At 56.2% G+C, this 25,467-nt stretch overlaps 1 protein-coding gene across 2 annotated transcripts in view; it reads left to right on the plus strand.

Moving 5' to 3' along the window:
- Window positions 1-25,467, plus strand: part of TNFRSF1B (TNF receptor superfamily member 1B) — a 35,614-nt gene that overhangs the window by 6,975 nt on the left and 3,172 nt on the right. The window contains exons 2-9 of one of the 2 annotated variants that reach the window (XR_014804727.1): window positions 10,687-10,792; window positions 12,643-12,771; window positions 13,214-13,363; window positions 13,814-13,907; window positions 14,311-14,540; window positions 15,371-15,448; window positions 16,325-16,359; window positions 21,391-21,802. Coding sequence is in view for 1 of the 2 variants with exons in the window: in NM_001097441.2 (NP_001090910.2) it covers window positions 10,687-10,792; window positions 12,643-12,771; window positions 13,214-13,363; window positions 13,814-13,907; window positions 14,311-14,540; window positions 15,371-15,448; window positions 16,325-16,359; window positions 21,595-21,802 (1,030 nt within the window). In the remaining variant the exon portion in view is untranslated. 2 annotated transcript variants of the gene reach the window in all.

Genomic DNA, 25,467 nt, shown 5'->3' on the forward strand with positions numbered 1-25,467 from the left:
TAGACTGCAGGTGGTGGCGGGAATGTGGGTGATTTGGGACGGGGGTGGGGTGGGGAGGTGGCATGTAGCTCTGGCCTCCACGGGGCTCCGGATGAGAAGGCCCAGGTCTGGACTTGACGGTGACTCTCGGGGAAGGGCTCCCAGCCCTTGGCCTTAGTCAGCAGGACTCCCTCTCCTCTGTCTTGCTGAGCCACAGCCCTGCTTCTGTCTGCCACATGCAGAGGCCCCAGGTGCTGCCTGTCCCTGGCGAGCCCGTCACCTGCTGCTCTGCATTCCATTCTGCTCATTCCTGTCCTGTCGTCCCAGCTCTCTGGAGCCCCGCCGCCCCCCACCTCATGGCACGACCCCCCCCCTTGCCCCCTCCCCCGCCTCCCAACATCCCATGGCTTCACTTTCTTCCTGGCCTGGCCCCTTGGTCACCTCCTCACCTTTTCTTGTCACCTTCCTGACTCCGTCCTCCACGTCGCTCTTCCTGCAGTGACTGCACAGGGATCTTTCTAGAAGCTGAGCCCTGGAGGGTGGGCAGGTTGGGACTGAGGGGCTGCCAGGAGGAAGAATAGCAGGGGACAGTGGCTAGGCCATTCTAGCTGGAGCACAAGGCTTATTAGGGGGCAGGGATGGCACTTGAGGCCAGAAGCTATTCAGGACTCATTTCTGGAAATAGTAAATAATTGAAAAATTGAATTGAAAAATGGTAGCAATTGTAGTTTGGGGAGAATTTGCTAAAACACTTTGCGTGTGTTATCTCATTTAATCCTCACAACGGTCCCATGAGGTATATCCTGTTATCAGTTCCGTTCTACAGATGAGAAACCTGAAGGTTTTTAGCCTCATTTATTTAAAAAACAAACCAACAAAGCAGCAGTTCCCCGGTGGCCTAGCAGTTAAGGATCGGGCATTGTCACTGCTGTGGTGTGGGTTCAGTCCCTGGCCCAGGAACTTCCATGTGCTCTGGGCAAGGCCAGGGGGGAAAAAAATCTATCTATCTATCTATCTATGTATATATCTAAATAAATAATAACAAACAAAGCAAAACTCCTTTGATGCTGCCTGCCAATAAGAGGGGAGTCTGTTTTTGTGTTTTGCCTGCACCCACGGTATGTGCAAGTTCCCAGATCAGGGACTGAACGCACCCCACAGCAGTGACCCGGGCTACTGCAGTGATGACACTGGATCTTTAACGTACTGTACCACGAGAGAGCTCCAAGAGGGGAGCCTGGATTCAAAGCCAGGCATCTGTATTCCTTGCTTGCGGCTACTCCACTCACTTCCTATCAGGAGTTGAGGCAATGGGGAGCCACTGCTGGTTTTTGAGCAAGGGAGTGAGCAGAGCAGAGGGTGTGTCAGGAAGACCGCTTGGGCCTCAGGGGAAGGACAGATGAGGTAGAGAGACTGATGCAATGTTTTCGGCAAGAGCTCTGGGCTGAGCGAGAAGCAGCAGAACAGGAAGAAAGGATCAGAGGCTTGAGGGACAAGGAGGTGGGCTTTCGACCATACCAAAGACCTGGGGTGGGGTCAGAGGCACTCAGGGGGAGGGGAGTGGTCTCTTCCCACCCCATCCTGCAGCGTGAGGCACCCCCTGGCCTCAGCCCCTCCCTTGCCACCTGATTGTGGACAGTGTCAGCCTCGTGTGTTCCTAGTGCGCTTGTGGTCGGCTGCAGGGTGAGCACGAGGCTGAGAAGGGCCGGCCCGCACATCTCTGACGTGAAATGTGATGGATCCCCCATGGGCAGAAGGGCTTCCAGGGGGCCTGCCTGACTCTGCTGCCAGAGCTGTGGGACCTTCTCCCTCAGCTTTGCTTTTCCAAAACCAAAGAGGGGATCAGAGGGCCCCTCTCTGTCCCCCCTCTCGGGGCTGGGAGAGCGCAGTGAACCCCGAGCTAGGACTGATGTCGGTGGTGCTTCGCGGGTGCCAGAGAAGGGTCTCATGCGCTCCACGATCCGCGTGCCTTGTCTGCCGGCCATGTGGTGGGAGATGCCATCTCATAGGATGTGCATCCTATAGAAGAAGCACACGAGGTGCGGTGGTTAAGCTTTGGGCTCAGGCGCTCAGCTCACTAGAGCCAGAGCCAGGATTCCACCCCAGGCACCAGCTCCAAACTCTGTGCTGAAAGTACCGACCGGATATCGTGGTGGTCGAAGTGGTTGTGAGTGGCTCTTAGCTGAAAGCTGCCACTCTGGGGACACCACCCTTTCTCCTGCTAAGCCCATTTCCTGCCCAGTTCTCATGCTAGCCTAGCTCATTTCGGCTAATTGGAAATGAAAACTTTGGTTCCTGTGAAACAATTCAGCGTCTGTTAGGTACCTGCCGTGGGCTGGCCCTGGGCTGGGCGTTGAGCCATGAGTAATAAAAACCCAACGAGTAACGCTCAGCTCCTAGGGCTGCCATGCACAGCGCTGAGCCCTCCAGACGCCTTGGCCCAGTGAATCATAACAGTCCCATGAGGTGGGCACTGTTTTTGTCCCCATTTTAGAGAAGGCAAAACCGAGGCTGGCGAATGGCAGAGCTGAGACCGGAACCCGGGTGTCTGGCTCAGAGCTCACACTGTACAGGGTGCAGACGGGGACCCACACGGAAGCAAATAATTAACCAAAAAGTCGCCTGTGCCTTAGAGAGCTATACCCGGGTTGTCACTGGAACCCTCGGGGGTGGGGGGGACCTCTGACCCCATCTGGGGTTCTGGAGAAGGTTTCCTTGAGATGATAGTGGAGAGGGCTCAGCTCTGCATGGCGGGGTGGGCAGGATATTTGGGCAGAGGGAACAGCAGGAGGAGGCATGGAGGAGGGTAAGGGAGCCGGGGGGGGGGGGGCGATGCAGGGCGAGGTGAAGACAAGGTGAGTGACCTGCCTGGGCCCCAAGCTGAGGACCCTGATCTCGTGCCTGAGAGCCAGACTTGGTGTAGGAAGGTGGCGATGGGTCCGTCTAGAAAGCCTGGGGACCAAAAGCGAGGAGGCCGTAGGTGCGGGGAGGCGGGAGATGCTGAGGGCAGGGAAGCAGGGCTGTCAGAGTTGGAGGAGGTGATACGGACCGGCCTCGGGGTGTGTGTGTGGGGGGGTAGGATGGCGGGCAATGGGAAGGGTTGGGTGTTTTCTGCAACTAGACTGAGGGATTCTGGGGGGCAGGGACCACGCCCTGGTATCCTTTCACCCCCGTGCTTAGCACAAAGCCTGGCCCTAAGAACCGGATAACAGCCTGGGCTTCCTGTCCGCCCCCAGCTCACTTCTAAAGCGACATCACAGGCAGCAGCAGGCTGGGAGTGGGATGTGTCACCCCGGGCCGCTGCCTGTGATGTGGTCGGTCCCCCTGACGCAGATGTCGCTCCTCTCCGTGACGGCAGACGAGCCTCCGTCACCTGGCCCGGCATCATCCCTGTGTCGGCTGCACCCGGCCGTCCGCTGGGCTCCCGAGAACCCCCTAAGATCGAGGCCCAAATGGCTCTGCCGCTTCCACTGTAGGCGGGGGCCCCAGGGAACTGCCATGGAAATGATGTGGTTTCTCTATTGCTTGAAGCCAGTTTTGGCTGATGGGGGTCCCTGGGTCCTGGGGCAGATGTCTCTGCACCTCCCCATGGCCGCTGCTTCTGCCCTGGGATCGGGGAGAGACCTCCGCCTGGGGGAGCCACTGAGCCCACCCACGCCTTGCTTACTGTGTGTTCTCGGGGGAGTCATTTGCCCTCTCTGGGCCCCACTTCTTACAACGAAGGCCTAAGAGGAGATGGCAGGATCTGAGGCCGTCAGAGGACACTGAGGCAGGGGTAGCTGGGACGAGTTCTTTCTGCCCCTCGCTGGCTACGTGGCCTCAGACCCAGTCCGGAATCTCCGGAAGCCTCCGTTTCTGCCTCTCTAAAATGGGTGATGCTGACCTCGTTGTGTGGGTGCGGAGGTAACCCGAGAGAAGAGAAAGCACGTGAGCGTGCCTGGCACGTCTGCACACAGTAGGTGCTTCCCCGGGGTCTGAGCAGGCAGCCTCTGTCTCTCCCGCCCTGTGAAAAGGGAAGGTTTGAGAAGCACCTGCTACCCCCCAAGCCTGAAGCTTCCCCCCTCCGTGGCCTCCTTCCCACCGCATCCCCTTCCTGCTCTCACCCTGCCCAGGGGGAGGCTGGGAGCGGGATTCCCTCCCAAGATTACTGGTATCCAAGGTGTGTGTGGGGGGTCCCCGGAAAATGACAACACCTTGGAACCCCCAAAGTGCTGCCTCAGTGCCAGCAGGAAGGGCCGAGGTCTCTGCAGTGTTAGTGCTTTCAGATGACACCAGCTGGATGGCGGCCACTTCTTCCTTCTTCCCCAGGCCAGTCCTTCTTTGCCTTCCCCTCTGGCAGTCTATTTATAAATAGGAGAAGGGACTGAGGGCCCCCGCCTTGGGGTGCAGGCAGGGTCTTTGTCGGGGAGCAGGGAGGCAGGAAGTCAGCTGGTGCGGGGTTGCCCAATTCCCCGAGAAAGGCTGACTCAGGCTCCAGAACCAGAGGGACCTCCCTGGTGCCCTGGCCCTGCCGCTCACTGGGTGCCAACCTTGAACCAGTCTCCCTCCCCCGGCCCTGGGCTGCTGGCCGTGGTTTCTGGTCCTCCAGGGATGGAGGGGAGGGGAGGGGAGGAAGCAGCGGGTGGGAAAACTCGAGCCTGGCTCACCAGGGAAGTCTGGTCTGGCTCACCTGCTTTCAGGGACTCACTGCCACATCCTTGTCCCTTTTCCTGGACACCGTGTCCTCCAGCCATTTCATGGATCCCGGGCCCTGGGTTTTGGCCACTTGCTTAGATTCTTGATTTGGGGTCCCCTCACCTCTCCGGGTGTTTCTCTTGAGTAAAGTCTCTTGGAGGCCCCCCAAGGCCCCTAGCCTAGGAAGCCCACACCTGACCTGCAGGCGTCCCCCTCGTTCTGCCTCGAGGCCCCCTCCACGCTCCCCGCAGCTGGCGTGCCTGGCTCCTGACCTTAGGCTTCTTGAGGAATGGGCCTGGGGCCAGTATGAGGGTGACCCCATAACGCCAAGGGTCCCAGGTCAGCTTCCGCAGACTTGCTCTTTAGGTGGGAGGGAAGCCCCTCCTTTGCAAGGCCCACCTGGTCTGCCCGGTGCCTCGCTAGAGCTGGGCAGCCTGCTGGCAGCGGCTTGTCCTTGCCTGTTCTCAGCTGAAACCAAGGCAGAAAGAGCCCGGTTCTAATATTCCATCCCACACAGGTCCACATTGTGTCAAGGCCTTTGCAGACTCTTAGAGCATCCCCACTTCCCCACTGGTCCCCTGGGAATTTGGGAGATGATAGACTCGAGACCCCTGCCTTGGCACCACCAGCAACTTGAGGAGGCAGGACAAGGGGTTATATCACCCATTTTACACATGACACTGTGGAGGTTCGGAGATAGGAAGAGATGTCCCCAAGTCACCTAAGAGCAGCCCTTGCACCCGCATCCTCTGAATTAAGTCTAGTACCCTTTCCGGTAATGCCAGGTGTCTGTGTACCTGGGAGGGTAGACACTTCCGGCCCCTCTCCTCCCAGAGGCCACCTGCTCAGGCTGTCCCCACCCTGGGAGGGGATTTGAGGGGCAGAGCTGGGGCAGGAAAGCCCCACCCGCATCCACCCTCGGCCTTGCCTCACCCCCTGGTCCCCAGGTCATTCAGTTTTTCCACCTCTCATGTGGGTGGGCCACCCACCCACCACATCCTCCTGAGGTCTTGGGAGGGGGCCGTGCTTCCTGACACCCTTCTTTAGGAAGCTAGAGCTGGAAAGGGCTTAGAGCCTCAACCAGGCCATGCCACCATTTTACAGATGAGGAAACTGAGGCACAGAGAAGCCAGTTACCGCGCCCATAGAGGAGACGCTGGAGTCCTGGAGGGAGCTCCTTGGGGTGGGCCTGAGGGGTTGAGATCCAGTTTTCCTGGGGGGAGGAAGAAACATGGGGGTGGAGGCGAGGAGACCTCTTTGAGGCTCTGTCTTCTCATCTGTGACTTGGGAATGAGCATAGCACCAACCTCGTGGCGCTGAGATGAGGAATCAGAGACGGTAATGCACGGAAGCAGCTCTGCACAATGCAAGCTCTCAGGAGTGGGTGCGCCGTTTCTGTCCCCTGGCCTCCTCGCGCTCGCCCACTCTGGCCCTGGCCCGGGTTGTGCACGGAACCCACTGGGCACATCCTCCCCGGGGCTCCTGGCCTCGGCTTGCTTTTCCCCTTTCCTCAGCTCCTGCTACCCCCCATCTGTGTCTCCCCCACTAGACTGCAACTTCCCAGGGTAGAGACTTGCATGTGTTCCATGAGGAGCGCCCGGCACCCGGCACCGCAGGTGCTCTGTATGTTTGTTGAATGAATGAATGCATGTTTCCACCTTGGCCCTGGTGTTTCTCCAGCTCTATGTGGGAGGTCGTCTGAGATGATCTGTAAGGGTCCTACCAGCCCTGAGCCGCCACGTCTCAACCTTGCCCCCACCTCTGGGCCCCGTCCTCCTTGTCCCTCCAGGACTTTGCACGGCTCCCGATCCTCTGGGCCCACCCTCCCTGCTCACAGATGCCTACATTTGAGCCTTTGCTGCCCAGCTCCTGCCTGCTGAGGAGCTGCCAGCTCCTGAGAGGTCCGCCAGCTCCAGGCAGCTCTGGGAAAAGCCGGGTCTCAGATGCTGGATGTCCCTGCTTGTGGCAGGAGACAGGCTTTTCTGAGACTCCTGGCTGTTCACCTGGGGGGTCAGATCGGAGCTGATGTCAGAGGAGGCTGGTCTGCGGCTAAGAGGGTCCCCTGAGCTGGTGTGTGTGTGTGTGTGTGTGTGTGTGTGTGTGTGTGTGTGTGTGTGTGTGTGTGTGTGTGTGTGTGCGTGTGTGTGTGTGAAACAGAGAGAGGAAGAAACAGAGAGAACCCATGTCAGCCAGTGCCCAGTCCCGCTCAGCGTGGAGGTGGTTGGATGGGGGCTGGTGGCACGTGGAGATGCAGGGAGAGGGTGGATCTCAGGAGGTGGCCTGAGGAGGGGACCAAAGATTCACCAGGGGGACCAGGGCAAGAGTCACGTCCCAGCTCCACATCCTCCCTCCTAGATGACCTTAGACAAGTGCCTTGATCTCCCTGAGCTGTGACGTGGGCACACGGCCTTCTGCTTGGGGGGTGGGAGTGGGATTCTATAAAGTGCCTGCAGCCTGGCCTGGCAAATCCTAGGTGCCTAGTGAATATCCCCCCTCTTTTTTGCTTCCTTCCCAAAGGGCCACAACTGAGAACCTGAGTGACTGGGGCCTCATGGTGGGAGGAGGTGCTGAGTTTGGGGCCCGGGGTCTGTGTCGAGGGGATGGGAAGCTTGGGCCCCCATGAGAAGGGAGGCAGGCTGGGGCAGCGGGCTCTCAGGTCTTCTGGTGTAGCCATCGGTGCATTGCTTCAGCTCTCTGAGCCCCTGCGAACTGTTGGTGGGAGTCTCTATCCAATGGTGGGTCCAGCCCAGACGGTTGCTCCCGGGACGTAGCAGATGCTCAGTGTGTGTCAGCTACTCTGAAGGCGTGTCCCTCCTGTCTGGGGAAGAGGGAGCATGGCATTGAGGAGAGAAAATGGAGCTGCTGCCCCTGATGTGAAGCAACTGAGGCAGAGAGGGGTTCCCTGCACTGGTGTGTATGTGTGTGTGTGGTGGATGAGGAGTGGGCCCTGCTGGCCCCTTGTGCACAGCCCCCCATCAGCCTTTTACCAGCCTGGTATGGTGCAGAGCCTTCAGGAGACCCCCGGGAGGTTGCGTTTACTTCCTTGCGTTTCCATTTCCCCATCAGCGAAATGGGCACAATCAGATGTGCCTCACAAGTTGGATGTTAGATTCATCCTTCCTTCCCTTTATCCCTCCCTCTCTCCTTCCTTTCAGCTATCATCTCTCTCCCTTTCTTATCTATCCATCCATCATCCACCATCCATCCATCATTCTCCGTCTATCCATCATCCATGCATTATCCATCCATCATTCATCTGTTCACCATCCTCCATCCATCCACCATCCATCATCCATCCTCCGTCTGTCCATCATCCATGCATTATCCATCCATCATTCATCCATTCACCATCCACCATCCATCCACCATCCATCCATCCACCATGCATCCACCATCCTCTATCTATCCATCATCCATTCACCATCCGTCATCCATCCACCAGCCTCTTTCTATCCATCATCCATTCACCATCCACCACCCATCCATTCACCATGCATCATCCATCCATCTATGCATCCATCATCTACCTTCTCCAGCCTCCCCCACCCCCTTACATACTGGGTCACAGATTTCCCACTTGTTAAATGGGAGGTTTATGCTCACCAGTGATTTCCAAATTTTTACCCGGGGACACTGTGTTTTGAAAGATTGGGTCTGCTGAGCATGCTGAGTGAACGCTGAACTACTCAATTCAGTTCCTCATTTTAAAATGTCAGTCAGAGCTCCCCTATAGGTGGGTGGCGTGTGGATCTGAGCCTCCCCAACACCAGACAAAAGACCTGGAAGCTTCCATAGTCCTGCGTTTCCTGGAGGCTGCTCATTCTGGGGACCTCCAGGGACCCTTGGCCTGTATGACTCCTTTGCTGACCTGAGGCTCGGCTCCAGGGCCATGCTTCGGCTTGGCCTCTGCTCTGATGGGCAGGGCAGTGGAGGGAGTGACCTTTTGTCCTGCTCTGCAAGGGGCTTTCTGTTCCTCATTGTTTAGTGATGACAGGGCTGAGGGTTTTTTTTTTTTTCTCTCTTTTTTTTTTTTTTTCTCTGTCCAAGAGGATAAACAGGCCTCCAGATTGCTTAAGGGGGGCTGACCTCCTCTGCCTGCTGCCAGCAGCTGGGGCCTGGAGTCACACAGAGCAGCGGGCAGGAGTATAGGGAAGGGGCTTCAGAGCAAGATTCTGCCAGGAAAAGACCCCAGTGGGAGGCTGAGAGGCTGCCGGGCAGTGGCCCGGGGACCGTGGGGGTCCGGCTGCCTGCCTTTGTCCAGGAACCCTTGCCCTGTGGGTGGAGAGAGAGCCCAGACTTGGCCAAGGCAGGGCCTTTTCCTGGCAGGTCCTTTGGGCCCTGACAGGAAATCCTTCCCCAGGCAGGGCAGGCGGTCCTGGGCTGCACCCTGGGGGCTGCCGGGGGGGGGTCAGGGGCGGGGGGTGGGACACTCTTCTTCCCACCAGGACCTGCCTGGCCCTGGGGCCCTCAGGTCCCACAGATTGAGGGCCTCTTTGGCTATAGGGAAGGGGGCCTGGGGGGAGGAAGCCTACTGCGTGCAGGTCTGCGAGGCCTGTGCCGACTGCCCTGGGGGACTGGGAGCTTGCGGGGGGGTGGGGGGGGGGGAGGCACAGCCCTTGCTGCTGGCAGAATCCCTTGGGCAGTTTTTTCTTTCTTTTTTTATTTGCTTTTTAGGGCCGCACCCGCGGCTTATGGAGGTTCCCAGGCTAGGGGTCAAATCGGAGCTACAGCTGCCGGCCTACACCACAGCCACAGCCATGTGGGATCCGAGCCACATCTGCAACCTACACCACAGCTCACAGCAACGCTGGATCCTTAATCCACTGAGCAAGGCCAGGGATCGAACCTGCCACCCCCTGGTTCCTAGTTGGATTCCTTTCCACTGTGCCACGATGGGAACTCCCTCTTTTCTTTTTTTTTAAGAGTACAGCTTCCTAAGCCTGCGCCCTTGGGCTTCTGGCTGTTGGTTGGGGTGGGAGTTGGCATCATAGCAGACCCCCGGGGGATTTGAACACAGGCAGTGAGCCCCACCGCACAACTGTGAAGAGCCCCGAAAAGGGGCTTTGCTCCAGGACCAAACGGGAAGGGTAGAAGGACTGGGACTTAGTGTGTGTGTGTGTGTGTGTGTGTGTGCATGTGCGAGAGCACGCTCGTGGGTATACACACATGTGCACACACAGGCACTCGTGTGGGGTGCAAGGACAAGAAGGAACCCCATTTCAGCAAATGGGATGGTCATTAGAAGGGGCAGATCCTGTGTTGTTCTTTTTTTTTTTTTTTTTTTCTTTTCTTTTGTTTTTGGGCTGCACCTGCAGCACATGGAGGCTCCCAGGCTAGGGGTCCAATCACAGCTACAGCTGCCGGCCTACACCACAGCCACAGCAACGCCAGATCTAAGCTGTATCTGCAACCTGTGCCGCAGCTTGTAGCAACACTGGATCCTTAACCCACTGAGCGAGGCCAGGGATCGAACCCACATCCTCATGGATGCTAGTTGGATTCTCAATCCGCTGAGCCGCAGCAGGAACTCCCCAGAACCTGTATTTAGAGAGAGCCCAGAACTGGAGGAAACTGAATCAGCCTGGGGGAGTCAGGGAAAGCTTCCCGTGGAGGCAGCAGTCCGCTGGAAGGATGAAGGGCTGATTCTCGGGTGCAGGAGGAAAGGGGAGGTAGGCTGAGCACAGGCCGCTTTGAGCTGAGCTCTGCGGTTCTCTCTGACCAAGGCCACTGCCTTCTGAGAGGCCCTCAACATCCCCCACCTTTCCTGGGTGCTGCGAGGAGCCCCCCTGCCTCCAGCCACCTGGCTCTGGGCCTCCACCTGCGGACACGAGGGAGGGCGAGGCGGTGGGAGAAGGCACAGACTACCCCTTCTTCTACCTTTACCCCTACGCCCCGCAAAGGGAGACGCCCCCACGTCGAGATCCCAGCTGGGAGAAGGCCCAGCACTGGCACAGGATGGGGATCTGGGCACCTGGAGTGGCAGAATCCACCAGTGGCTGTGCTAATGGCTGTCCTTCTGTCCCCCCTTTCCAGGCTGTGTTCATGCCCTACGCCCCGGAGCTCGGGAGCTCATGCCGGCTGCCCCTGAAAGAATACTATGACACAAAGGCCCAGATGTGCTGCAGCAAGTGTCCACCAGGTGAGGGGAAACCTCTGGGGCCCTCACCTTCAGCCCGGCTGGGTCCCTGGGGGCCAGTGCCCTGAAGGGTGTGTATGGGGTTGGGGGTCAGGGTCAGGGCCCTTGACTTTTACTGAGCTCCCCCTAGTTCTGTGAATCGACCTCATGCTCCCTCTTGCTTCTGGGCCTTTGCACATGCTGTTCCTTTTGCCTGGGGCGCTTCCCAGCTCTCTTCCCCTAGCTCACTCCTTTTGACTGCTGTATTGATGTTCTCCTCCTCCAGGAAGACTGCCTGCACTGCCAGGCCAGATCTAACTTCTCCTTTGAGCTCCCAGTGGCCCTTGACAATCCCCACGACAGCAGCTCTTTTTCACGCTGGGTGATCATGGCCTGGCTCTTTTGTGATCCCCACCGTGTGCCTCTTAGAATAGGGACTGTGGCTTGTTCTGCACTGAATCCCAGCACCTGGCACATAGTGGGTGCTCAGTGCATATTTGACTGAATCAGTGACCACCTGCTACCAATTTCACAGATGGTAGACCTGAGGCCTAACTCAATTTAGGAGAGCCAGGTGGCCCAACTCTTGGTGCTGTCCATCCATTTATTTGTGTATATGTACATTCCTACAATGGCTTTTTTTGGCATCCATGGCATGTGGAAGTTCCTGGGCCAGGGGTCGAACCTGTACCACGGCAGCAACCTGAGCTGCTGCGATGACAATGCTGGATACTCAACCCGCTCGGCCACAAGGGAACTCCCATTCCTATAATGTTCCAAAAGTATCTGCTAAGTATCAGGCACTGTTCTGAGTGCTAGGAATACAAGAGAAAGCAGGCAGACAAAATTCTCACCCGTGTGGATTTTGCATCCTAATCAAGGCATATACAAATAAACCAGTAGAGGTTCTGTGAGGTTCTATCAGAGAGTAAGTGCTGCGAAGGAAACAGGCAGATGGAGACAGAAAGAGTAGGACATGCTATTCTGTATGGAGTGGTCATGGAAGGCCTTTGTGAGGCATTGACGCGTGGGCAGAGACATGCAGGAGGTGAGGGAGTGAGTCATGAAGATACAGCATGTGCAAAGGACCTGGGGTGTTACCCTGTTTGGTGAACTTGGTGAACAGTGAAACCAGTGCGTAGCCCAGGGTTAGTAGGCAGAAACCATAGTTTAGACTTTATTCTTTGGGATCCAGAAAGCCATTGGAGAGCTTGGAGCCGCTAGCCTGAGACACGAGCTTGTGCATATGAACCCATCACCTTCCATGGCTGTTTTAAGAGACCTCATGGGAAATGACTCTTCTTTCTTCTCTTAACTGGAGCGGTCTCTGTAAGAAGTTACTAGATGAGCACAGCCGTGGCGATGGCGGGATAGGAATGGGGACAGGTGCTCAGAAGAGCAACTTCCTAAATGTTTGCCTGGGTGTTTCACCATCCCTTGGGTTGCCCTCTCCGCAGGCCTTCAGGAGTCCCATGTCGTCATCCTTGCTAGGGTACCAGGGACAGCCACTGCTACCTTTTTTACCTTTCCTAGATGGAGAGTTTTAGCCAACTCTAAAGAAGAAGGGAGCTGGCAAACCAGTTCTTGCTAAAGTGTTATTGATTAATAAGATTGGATTTCAATGGTGGAATTCCAGGCATCCGAACAGAGCAGAGAGAAAGATATTTTAGGAGCACTGGAAGGTTTAGCGATGGAGTGACAGCTGGTGCATGCTGGATGGGAGATGAGTTGATGTAGGAGTTGAAACTCCATCAGAGCCTTCCCAGCCGGATCTCAGAGCTCCGGGGCCCCGGGGGAGAGAGCATGAGCCACAGCCACCCCCCCATAACCCTCGCCCACCCCGTCCTCTGAGACTTCCCTCCTTGCTTTCTCAGGCTTCCGAATACAAACCTCATGCAACAGAACCTCGGACACTGTGTGTGGCTCCTGCGAGAGCAGCACATACACCCAGCTCTGGAACTCGGTTTCTGCGTGCTTTAGCTGCAACTCCCGCTGTAGCTCCGGTGAGTGGCCCTGGGGGTAGGGGAGCACCCAGCATCCTCCTCTGTCCACTATGCCCTTCAGCCCCTTTGCCTGAGGGCTGGCCAGGATCATCCCAGACCGGCTGCTTTCATGCTCCAGGGAACATGTACAGCTCTTTGCAGGTTATCCATGGTATTGTCATCCTCTGTCTCCATGGCCCCCTGTGGCGGGCAGGCCAAGGGCAGCAGTGGGAAAACTGTGCCCATTTTGGAGTTGAGAAAGCTGTACCTCGGAAAGCAGGCCTGCTCGCTTATGCTGCGATGGAGACTCTGTCTGGTGGTCTTTTTGCCCCGTCCTGAGGGCGGTTTAGCATCTGCTGGCGATCAGAGCTGGAGCTCTGTGGGTGGGAAGACAGAGTGGGCAGGGCAGTGGGTGGGGCCGATGGGGCAGGAATGACCCTCTGCCGGCTTCTTGTTCCTTTAGACCAGGTAGAAACTCAAGCCTGCACTCCAAAACAGAACCGCATCTGCTCCTGCAAGCCGGGCTGGTACTGCACCCTGGGGAGGCAGGAGGGGTGCCGGCTGTGCATGGCACTGCGCAAATGCAGCCCCGGCTTCGGCGTGACCAAACCCGGTATGATGCCAGGGCCATCGGTCCTGGGGGACCCCCGTGGGCCTCTCCTTCCTAGGAACTTTGTCAGTGGTGGCCAGGTGCCCATGATCCATCTGTTCACCTGTCCTGATTCATTGTTCCGCCCAGCACTCTTGATCAGGTGCCTGCTGTGTGCCAGGCCCTGGGGAGTCAGAGGTGGATCAAATTAAGCCCCAAACTACTGGCAAATTGGGTGGTACCCCAGAAAGATGAAGTTGCTAGAATTAGTTAAGGACGGACTGCCCATCTGTGTGTGTGTATGAGTGGGTGGGGTGTGTGTGTGTGAGTGTGTGTGGATGTGTGTTTCAAGGGGTAGAGGTGCAAACAGAACCCCATGGACTTCCTTGAGGGCTCCAGTTTCCCAAGGGCCAAGGTCTCCCTGTTCCACGGAGAGTCCCTGGGTGGGTGACTGTTTCCGATGTTTCCTTGAAGGAACTGCGACATCAGATGTGGTATGTGCGCCCTGTGCCCCGGGCACGTTCTCCAGCACACTATCGTCCACGGACACCTGCCGGCCCCACCGGATGTGAGTGGCTAAATCCTTTGGGTCTGGAGGAACAGGGAGGGACTGTCCCTGGGCGATGGGGAGGCCTAGAGCTCAGAGCCGCTGGGCCGCAGTGCCTGGAATCCCCCCAGTAACTCCCTTGGGTGGAGGCATTGCTGAGCCCTGTCCAATGCCAGGACGAGTCTATCTGACGGTGGGTGGGTCCCCGGACAGCAGGCAGCACGGTGACCAGGAGCCTTGTCCTGGAAGTCAGGAGTGGGTAGGGAGCATGGGGAGGGGTGGGGTGGCCACTGGAAGGGCCAGTCTTGAAAGAGCGCGTGGCACGTGAACTTGCTCTCCTCCTGGCCTGGCCCCCACGAGGGAACCCAGCCACCCTGAGCCTCTGGTCCTCTGTTGCCCTCTGACCAGCCTCCCTCTCCCCCAGCTGTAGCTCGGTGGCCATTCCTGGCACCGCAAGGATGGATGCAGTCTGCACATCTGAGTCCCCCACCCTGAACGTGGCCCAGGGCCCAGCCCCCACGAGATCACAACGCATGGAGCCAACGCCGGGGCCCAGCGTAGCTCCAAGCACCGCCCCCCTGCCCCCGATGACCCCAAGTCCTCCAAGTCCCCCAGTTGAAGGGCTCAACACAGGGAACATCTCTCTTCCAATTGGTAAGTCACCGGGGGGCCCATTTGTCCTCCCTCCCAGCTCAGAGTCTTACCAAGAACCTGCTAGGGGCTGGACTCTGTATTCCATCCTGGAATGCAGGTAGCATTTAAACTTGTTTTCTTCCTGGAGTTCCTGTCATAGCTCAGTGGTTAACGAACCTGACTAGTATCCTTGAGAATGCAGGTTCGATCCCTGGCCTCGCTCAGTAGGTTAAGGATCCAGCATTGGCGTGAACCGTGGTGTAGTTTGCAGATGTGGCTCTAATCCTGTGTCGCTGTGACTATGGCATAAGCCGGCAGCTGCAACTCTGATTCGACTCCTAACCTGGGAACCTCCATATACAGTGGGTACAGTCCTAAAAAGGCCAAAAAAAAAAAAAAAAAAGGCCAAAAAATAAAAAAAGAATAAACTTGTCTACTTCCAAGACTAAGTAATGCTACCAAGGATTCCTGGGTGGGGAGAGGTAGGGTCAGTGTTTTATCCGAAGGTGGAGATGGTTTTCTGGTTGCTGTTTCCGCTGAGCCCATTATACTATTGAGACAGTGGGCTGGGCCAGGTCACCTCCTGGGCTTCCCTTCTGGGGTCAGGACTGTATCAGGCCCGAGGTCTCAAACACATGGCCCTCGAGCTACATGAGGCCCACAGACATGTTATGTGTGGCCCACAGTTTTGGTTTGATTGTTTTGTGAATTGAGTTTGAGCCTCTCTGGACTGGGTCTGTCCTTTACCTGTGACAGCCCCAGGCATCTTTGGTCACTGGCTCATCCCCCTGGCCCCTGCTCCATTTGAGTTTGCATTTTGCAGCTGTTCTGAGCTTCTCTTTTCCTTCCAGGACTGATCGTGGGTGTGACAGCCATGGGTCTGTTAATAATTGTCCTGGTGAACTGTGTCATCATGACTCAGAAGAAAAGTAAGATTCCATCATTTCTTTTTTTCATCTGTTTATTCACTCATGTGTTCCGGAAGCTTTTCTGGGGCACCTCCTGTGAGTTCAGCACTGGGCACGGCCTTAGGGGTCAGACAGAGCTGGATATGGCAGCCCCTCTTCTTAGGAGCTTAGAGCCTGGGATGGAAGGCACTGCTACCAGCTTAGCTATTAAAAGGCAAGATGCCATCAGGGCTACCCAAGGGGGAAGGAGACCAAGATTCTTGTCTGGGAATCCTGAGGGAGTCAGGCCTTCTGGAGCAGGTGGCATCTGAGCTGGTCAAGGTTTTGATGGCAGGAGGGTGGGGAGAGCCCATTGTGGTGCAGCAGAAATTATCCGACTAGGAACCATGTGATTGTGGGTTCGATCCCTGGCCTCGCTCAGTGGGATAAGGATCTGGCATTGCCATGAGCTGTGGTGTAGGTCACACACGTGGCTCAGATCCTGTGTTGCTGTGGCTCTGGAGCAGGCCGGCAGCTGTAGCTCCGATTCCACCCTTAGCCCGGGAACCTCCCTATGCCATGGGCGCAGCCCTAAAAAGCAAAAAACAAACCAAAAAAGATTTTGATGGGGATATGGGTGCAGGAAGGAATGGGCATGCAAAGCAGAGGGCACAGTATGAGCAAAGGGGGGCAGGCTGACGACGGCTGTGGGTGGTGGAGGGGAGGGGAGCAGTGTCGGGCGGGCTGGAGGGGTGGGTCAGGGGGCTTCTGTGTACCTTGTTTGGTAGGTCATTGCTCTCCCCAGGGCCGGGCCTCCTCGGACTGCTTCTGCTCAGGCCCCGTGCCTCCTCCTAGTCAAGACAGACATGGCCTGAGGAAGCCACTCTCTCTGACTTGCCCCCTCTCTCCTCTTTGCAGAGAAGCCCTTCTGCCTGCAAGGAGACGCCAAGGTGGTGAGTGTCGCTCTGCTTACACCCCCCCAACCCCCACCTCCCTTGGTCTCCTTCCTGCTGGGCTGGGCTGTCCCCGGAAGCAGTGAATCCTCCAGGTTGGTCTGTCCCATGTCAGCCACGTGCAGAGCCCTGGAGGCTGAGGAAAGGCCAGCCGGGGTCTGTCGTTGGGGGTTAGGCCGCCCTCCATGGAGTAACAAAGGAGACTGTCAATGTGAAAGGTCACATCAGGGAGCAGAGGGGTTAGTGGTGTCTGGTCATGGCCCCATGGGGTGACCTTGGGCACATGGAGGATTGCTCATCATTAAACGAAGACGGTGTCTCCTGAGCCCAGTTTTGCAGGGCTGTGCCTGTCACCCAACTGGCCGTAATTCTCAGCATCTCTGGCCTGTTTATAAGCACTTCCTCATGGAGCAGTGGTCTTCAAACTGAGTGCTGGTCTACCCCAGTGTTCCACAGAGACCCTGCCAACGAGTCATCTCTGGGGTTGAGGTGGAGGCCAGGGGGCTGGACCCGCCCGGGTCCTCCTCCAGCTTCAGCCAAAGCAGCTCTGATCTCTTCCATGAAGTCAGGTCTGTGCGGGATTGCTGCTAGAAACGGAACACGGACGCAGTATTTCATCACCGTCAGGAAGGCATTTCCCGCAAGGAACCAAAACCTTAGGGGCGACTTAAAAGGGCTTTATTTGCTGAAGCCGAGAGGTTGATGGCTGTTGGAATGCTTCGGTCGCATCCTTCTGTGAGACCAGCAGGAGCCCAGGCTCTGCCGTCTCTAGTGTGTTGGCTTTTGTTTTTGTGCTTGTGGCCTGTGTCGTAAGGTAGCAATCGCGTATGCATATGACATCACCACTGTCTACATGACCGTGACCGCCAGGTTCAGGCAGGAGAAAGAGGGGGAAATGGCCAGACAGCTGTGGTGTCTTTTATAAAAAAAATCACTTTCCTGGCAGCCCTGGGTAGACTTCTCCTTTTGTCTCATTGGCCGGACAGTGTCATGTGACTGACTGTAGCTGCAAGGGAGGCTGGGAAGGTGAGGTGGGGGCAGGGCACCTTTGCTTTCCTAGCCTTTGTGGCAGAGGAGAACTGGGAGAGGCTTGGAAATGGGTGTGGGGGAGCCAGCACACGGTGTCTGCTGCAGCCCCATAGCAGGTGGGCAGGGCAGGGTTTTTTTTAACCCAGTTTTACAAGATGAGGGAACAGAGGCGTTCCCTTCATGTTCCCTGTTCTGCTGGGGCAGGGTTTCTCAACCCTGCCTGATAATCCTCTGTCACAGGGGCTGTCCTGTGCATTGCAGGCTATTCATCAGTATCGCTGCCTCCCCGCACCTAGTAGCACCACCTCCCAGGAATGAGAACCAAAATGCCTCCAGATGTTGCCGAAGGTCCCCAGAATCACTCCTAGTTGGGAAGCACTGTGCCAGGGGAAAGCTCAGCCCTGGTGGCCCTGTGCCCAAGATGTCCACAGGGTTTTAGACTTGGGAGGAACCAGAGATTGATTTCGTCTCCCGACTGTGCTGACAAGAAAAGAGGTACAGAGAGGGAAAGTGACTTTCTCAAGGTCACACAGCATGATGTCTCTGCATGCCTGGCCCAGTGCTCCTGGACCTGCCCTGTATTATTTCAACAGACAGAAACACTGGCTTCGGGGTTCAAATCATCTCTCATCCCCCCAATGTGCAAATGCCGCTCCCCCTTTTCTGGCTCCAGTTCAGTGATGCTGACAGCTGCTGCCTGGAGGCCCATGGAGCAAGCGCACCCTCTAAGCTCCACTCCACTGGCCTAGCTGCCACTTTCTCTTTCCTGACTGGTTCCCAGTGTTCAGGGCAGTAACCTATCCCAGGTGTGGCCCGAGCCCCCACCACCCCTTTCCTATCCCTGAGTTTTGTGAGCAACTCAATTGCTGTTTGTTGAGAGCCATTGCATGTAGAGCCCAGGAGTGAGCTGGTCGCTGGCCCACCAGGTGGGAAAATAACCCTAAATCCTGATTTGTGGTGTTTGCTCTAAACACTCCCATCAAGGCCAATTTCAAGCTACCCAGGCCTTACTGAGTGTGGAGCTGGAAAGAAACACGTACACATCTGAGCTGCTTCCAGCAGACCCCTGACTGAGCCCCAGGCCAGGCCCTGCATCCTCCCACACCCCTCATTAGGAGACCAGGGTCATCAATCCCATTTCACAGATGGAGAAACTGAGACTCAGGAGTTCCTGTTGTGGCTCAGTGGGTTAAGAACCTGACTAGTATCCATGAGGATGCAGGTTCAATCCCTGGACTCACTCAGTGGGTTAAGGATCCCGTGTTGCTGTGGCTGTGGTGTAGGCTGGCAGCTGCAGCTCTGATCCAACCCCTAGCCTAGGAACTTCCATGTGCCGTGGTGTACCCCTAAAAAGACAGAAAAGAAAAAGGGAAAAGAAAGAAACTGAGACTCGCGGGGTTCAGGTCCCCGTGTAAGTTTAGACTACTTGGTGAGTGGCAGAGCCCACGTTCAAAACCCAGTCTGAATCTGCAGGCCTTGTCTTTACCCACCATCCTGTTCTCCCAGGGCAGCCATTCAAAACTGTTCCAGGCACCCCCAGCCCCAGCAAGGACAGCCCTCAGAGGCTGGCACCTTTCCCGGTGCCCTTCAGTCCCCAGGCTCCCACCCCTGCCCTCAACCCTGCACTCAGCTGCAGGCAGTGGTCCCTGCTTCCCGCTAACGGCTGCCTTGTAACACTCCTGGCCCAGACGGCTGGGGTTGGAAACTCAGTGACTCAGCACTGCCCTGTCCCTCCTGCTGCAGAAGTGACAACAGTGGCTTCCCTTTATTCAGAAAAGGCCAGTGTATCCACGTGTGTGTGCTCACCCACAGACACCCGCACAGACACCCTTACACCAGACTCTTGTTTCATAAAGAGGGCGAATGTTTACGAGGTGCTGAATGTGGGCCAGGCAGGCACAGCACTGAGCATTGTTCAGTCTCACAGCTGTGCTCCGACACAGGCAGTAGGATCATTGCCTCAGTTTTCCAGCCCCTGCAGGAACCTTGGGCTCAGAGAAGTTAAGTAACTTTCCTAAGGTCACACAGCAAGTGAGGGTGGCCTGAGACACAGACCTAGGAGCGCCTGTCTTCATCACCTCCAACACACACACTAATGGCACCACTCACAGACATGCACACGTGCCCCCACACATAGGCACACATGTGTGCACACCTCACCCCCCCCCACCTGTACACACAGGTGTGTGAGCCTCAGGAACACACACCCAGACACTCAGACACAGGTCCAGCCCGCGACTCTGCTGTAGTCTTTGCTTCTGCCCATGGCAGGACCGGGCAGGGAGGTGAGCAGGGCTGGCTGGGATCCTGTTTGTTGAATGCAGCCCTTGGGTCTCCTGGTCCTGGGGTCCCAGTCGAAGGAACAAGACTCAGAATGCCTCTGCCCCACTCAGAGCCTGCTTGAACTTTGCAGTTTGTGGCTTTGGAGGAGGGAGGCAGGCTGTGACCTTTGTGGGTTTCTGTTCTGCCTGGTCCCAGCCTCCAGCAGAAAAGCGGGACTCAGGCTGAAAAGCCCCTTCTCTGGGGGCCGGGGTGGGGGGTGAGGAATGACATTTGGATGCTTCCCCCCCCCCATGGCCTGTCCCAGCTCAGAGCAGGGCTGGGGGTGGGGCCCAATACCAAGGTCAGACCATCGGAGCAAAGATGAACTTGAAATGAAATGCACTTGAAGTTCCCTCCGTTCCTCCAAAGCTGGGGCCGGTGAACCAGTGGGGCAGGACTCAGTGGGAAGCATGCAGCTCCGGCACCTGAGCTGGGCTCTTTATGCCCTGCCATGGGCCCGGCTGTGTGATAACAGCAGGGGACTCGCCCTCTCTGGGTCTCCGTGACCTCACGGGGACTGCTTGAAAAGGGTTCTTCCAGCCCGGAGGGAGACTCAGTAAGCTGGCCTCAGCATAGGGAGGGCTCAGGGGTTGCTCAGGTAGGGCTGGGGGCTGTGGGATTGGCAGAGCTGATCCATCTGCCCAAGGACCTGGTACTCCTGCCAGCAGTGCTGGGATTATGGTTCCCTCAGGAGTGGGGCCGGGGGGTGGGGGGTGGGGAAATGTCTCAGCCTTTCCCAGGGAGGGGGCTAACATGCCTGTGTCCTGCATTTCCAACCTCCCCCCACCCACCGTCCCCACTGTGCCAGGCCTCGTCCCTTCACTCACCTCAGTTTTCATTCTATCCTGGACCCTCTCGTCCCGGGCAGGGCAGTGGGTGAGCACGTGGCCCCTCTGTCTTCTTTCTTCCTGGAATCCCGCGATTGTCCAGAACGCCAAGGCAAGGGCCTGTGGGCCAGTTCAGTTTGTGCGGACAGGCAACCGAGGAGTGAAATTTCTAGGTGTTCCCAGAACAGGTATCTGGAAACAAGGCACCTTGTCTTGAGGCTCTGGGGCTGAAATCCCAGACACCCAGCGCTGTAGATTTTAGCCCAGATGTACCGCATCCTAACTGTGTGACCTTGGGCAGGTGACCCAACCTCTCTGGGCCTTGGTTGCCATATCTGCAGAACAGGGGTAACCCTGGGCTATTGGAAGGATCAATACAGATCGTGGCTGGAGAAACCGTTCTTAGCTCACAGCCTGTACAGAAACAGCGGCAGGCTGGACTTGGCCCGTGGCAGTAGTTTGCTTAGCCCTGACGTAGCAAAGCCTCGACCAACATTTACTATGTAACAGGCCCTGTTCTGAGTGCATTGCAAAAACTCAGTGCTTTGCTTTTTACAGGAACGAGGAGGGAGGTTATTATTCTTCCTATATCGATGAAGAAAAAAGAGGCACAGAGAGGTTAAGTAACTTGTCCAGAGTTGCAGAGCTAGGGTATGATTTGCATTTGGTCTGGTTCCAGAGTTTGTGCCCTTGGCTGCCAGGCTGGGCCACCTCACCCCGTGCTGCTGTGGTGACTGTAGAAAAGTCTCTGTCTCTTTCTCTGGGCCTCTGCTTCCTTATGTAAAATGCGGGTGAAAATCCTGGTCCATCTCTAACTCTTTGGTGCAAAGGGCCATGTGGTTGCTCCTCTTAGGCTCACAGTCCAGTAGGGCAGCGATGCTCATCACAGAAGCCACAGAGACTCGCACGTCCTGAAGGTGCTGGGTGTGGCAAGAAGAACGTAGGCGCGGGCAGAAGGGCCGTGCAAACTGGGAAGTGCTGCTGGTGGTGAGCAGGAAGAGGGAACCAGAAGCCAGCTGATGGGCTGACCGCCCGGCCTCCTCTCCTTCCCATCCAGCCGCACCTGCCCGCCGAAAAGGCCCGAAGTGTCCCCGGTCCTGAGCAGCAGCACCTGCTGACCACGGCGCCCAGCTCCAGCAGCAGCTCCCTGGAGAGCTCGGCCAGCGCCCCGGACAGGAGGGCACCCACCCCGTCCCAGCTCCAGGCACCGGGCGCGGACAAGACCAGTGGGTCTGGAGAGGCCCGGGCCAGCTCCAGCAGCTCAGGTAAGAGGCGGGGGCCCACCTGGTCCCCCCTCCCGCACCTTTCTTCCTGGTTTCTCTCTGAGCCATTTCCCCCGGGCCTCCCTGCAGGAGGAGGTCTGAGCCCCTGGCGGGACATGGGAGGCCTGTATGCCAGCCTCGCCTCCCTCTGCCCACCGCAGGTGCCACCGCACCATCGCCATCAGCTTCTTTCTGTTCTCAGACTCACCAAGTCCCTCCCACCTTGGCCCTGCGGTTTCTCTCAACTAGGAAGATGCTTCTAGACCATCTCAGCTTGTCCTTTGAGTCCCTGATATGCAGGCAGGGAGTTTTCCTATATATTATAATACATATAATTCCTAACATGTAAAGTAGCATGTAACATAATATCATATATAAGCATTATATTATTTATTAAATATATATTATGTAAAATATATATAATTATTAGTATCTTAAATGTAATATATATAATTATTAGTATATTACAACATAAAATATATAAGGTTATATTTCAATATATATAATATACTACTAGTTTATTTTAACTAGTAGTCATATATTATGGTCATATATTATATGGAACATATTATATGTTATAATATATCATAAGTTTATAATATTCATTATGCATTATTTATTACTATCCCATAGTATTATTATATTGATACCTGTTATATTTCCTTAGCTTATCAGTGGTTAAACAGCTTCCTCAAGGGCATGGCTAGTAAACAGAAGAACTCAGGGTCCAAGATCTCGAGGCAAAAAATGATGAGTAAATGACATCCCGGGGGCTCCACTGGCTGTGGCTGAGACATCAGGACTGCGGGGCCTGTGTAGGGTCTGAGAAGCCCGTGCCCTGTTTACACAGTGTGCATTTTTCCCTGGACCTGGTGTGTGGCCAGTGCCACCCCTGGCCACCCCTGGTCACATTGAAGGGGCCCCGCTGCAGTCCCCCGCAAAGCCCAGGGCTTCCTTGAGCATGTTCAGTTAGAGAGAGGCCAAGTCTGCTGGCCTGCATCTCTCCCTCTCACCTGGCAGCGCTGGCCGATGGGTCAAAGAATGACCGTGGACTTGGGTCATTCTCAGTGCCCTCCCAGCTGCTCTGGTGGTGAGAGACTCTGAGCAGGCTCCTTAACCCCGCCGAGCCTCCATTTCCCAGGCTAGAAACGAGCGTGGCAGCTCCTTGGCAGGGCTGCAACTGCTTTTCCTATGCCCCATGACTTGGGGAGGGGGCTGGGGGTCCCACTTCTAGTTTCCCATCATAGCCCGCTCTCATCTTGGGCTGTCTTGTCGGTGCCCCCCCACCCCAGCCTGAGGACTCCCCAGGGAAGGGCCTGGAACACAGCAGGTGGCCCTAAACATTTGTCGAATGAATAAATGAGATCCAAACATAAACTCTTGATCTTCGTCCAACTCTCAGATCTGTCTGCTTTCTTAGCGACCCCTCTTCTGCCTGCATCCTGGTGTGGCTTCCTCCTTGGCCCCTGCCAGGTGGACCCCTGACTATGTCCCCCACCCCTTCTTCCCTCTGTCCATTCTTTGTTCCCCACCTGTCTCTCTGGCATCTGCTCTCCCCTTCTCTCCCTCCCCCCCACCCCACCACCAGGTCTGTGCCCCATCCTGGTCCCCTCTCTGCCCCCACAATGTCTGGTTCATGCAAAGGCCGTGGTGACTCTGGTTGACATTTGGGTGGAGGCACAGAGTGGAAATTTCCTTCTGGCCCCATGATTTCAGCCCCCAGCCGCCGCCTGTTTGGGACTGTTCCGAGCAGAGCAGCTCTGGAGTCTGGAAACAGACTAGACTGGAAAACAAATAGCCGCCCTCCCGGCGCCTCTGGACACTCAGGTCCCCAGAGAAACAGCAGCAGCAACTTTCACTTTTTGAGGCTCTTATGTAGACAGCCCTCTACATTGATCTCAGCCTATCCATCATTCAGCCCCCACCCGCCAACTAGTCAGGAAACTCAGACACCCCCCGCAGGGCTGGGAGGGGAGGCAGGGCTGAACCTGAGCCCTGAAGCCCTTCCTGCCAGCTGCGTTCAGGTCTGTGGGTCCTGCATAGCCTGGTTTCTGCTATCTAGCTCCCGAGGGAAGCTATGAATCAGACTTTTAGAATGTAAACTCCTGAGTTTTAAAAGTCTGTGGCTAATTCACTTAAAAACACTACCTCCACCAAGGACAAAACACGTAGGGGCTGGACTTTTTTTTTTTCTTTCTTTCATTTTTGGCCACCCCATGGCATGTGGCGTTCCCAGGCCAGGGGTCAGATCTGAGCCACAGTCGTGAGCTAAGTTGTGACCTAAGCCACAGCTGGGGCAATGCCAGATCCTTAACCCTCTGTGCCAGGCCAGGGATCGAACCTGTGTCCCAGTGCTCCCAAGACACTGCTGATCCCATTGCGCCACAGCGGGAACTCCTGTGGGCTGGATTGTATTCATTCACCTGTGTTTCTGTTTTAGGCAGGAGGACCATAGCAGGGGATGTTTGGAAAGCCCACCTCCTAGGCTCAGGGCCTGGTGGGCAGAGAACTCAGTGAGAGACCCCAAAGATGGATTGTGCAGTGGGGGAAGCTAGGGGGCGCTGGGGATCATAGCAGAGGGAGGGACACAGCGAGTGATGATGGATGAGAGGGAGTGAGCCTCTTTGGAGAGGGAAGCCTTGGAGGCTTCTTGGAGGAGGTGGCTTTGGGGCTGAGGCCTGAGTAAAGAAAGGAATGAGCCTTGAAAATAGGAAAGAGTGTTCCAGGCTGAGCGAGCCACGTGTGCAAAGGCCCTGAGGCTTGGAGGGCTCAAGGAGCTGCAGGGAGGTGAGTGTGGCTGGAAGGAACCTGGCCAGGGTCCTAGACCAGCAGGAGATGAGGCAGGAGAAGGCCAACCCCAGGAACTGCAGGGCCTCATGGGCCGTGAGGAGGACTGTGGTGTTTGAAGCAGCCAAGAAAGTGACCTGCGAAGTCTGAGGGGGCTGGCTCTGCCTGCAGGTGGAGAACAGACTGCAGAAGGGCCGGGTAGAAGCCAGGAGACAGGTGGGGGCTGTTCACACTGGTCCAGGTGGGAGTGGAAGGAGGTACGGGCGGTGTGCAGGAGAGGTGAACTTGAAGTCTCTTTGGAAGGTGGACCAGGTCGGAACTGCTGGCGCATTGCATGTGGACTGTGAGAGAGAGATGGGTCCGAGGCTTTGGGACGGAGCATCTGGGTGGGTGGCAGCCATGTGAACTGAGATGAGGAGGAGCAGATTGGATGGGAGGTGAAGGTGGGAGTCAAGGTGAGGTGTAGAAGAGGTGGTTGGATACGCAGGCTCAATTTCAACACCTGTTTCATTGAGCCTGTCACTTCATCTCTCGGGGCCACGCGGGCTCCAGAGATACGGAAACGAATAGGACAGAGTTGTCCTTACCTCAAGGAGATGGAGAAGGGTCATCATTAGACCCATTTTACAGCTGAGCAAACAGAAGCTCCAAGAGTTGAAGTGACTTAGCTGAGTTTATGCAGGCAGAGCAGGGATTCGAACCCAGGATTATCAGGCTGCAGAGCTCCGGACATCCCGGCCTCAACAATAAGGACAAACGACCACCCCTCCAGGCCACCCTCGATTTCCAGATTTATGAAATCTTAGAGGCAGTTACACGTGGATGAAAAAGATGTGCCGTGAATGAAGACAAGTTCAGGGTCAAGGTTTAATTGCAATTTC

The sequence above is a fragment of the Sus scrofa genome, chromosome 6 (assembly GCF_054392235.1).
Source record: "Sus scrofa isolate SSC_HxYL_T2T_F1_AM1 chromosome 6, Sscrofa_HxYL_maternal_Yorkshire_Landrace_v2.0, whole genome shotgun sequence".
In the NCBI taxonomy this organism is placed as follows: Eukaryota; Metazoa; Chordata; class Mammalia; order Artiodactyla; family Suidae; genus Sus; species Sus scrofa.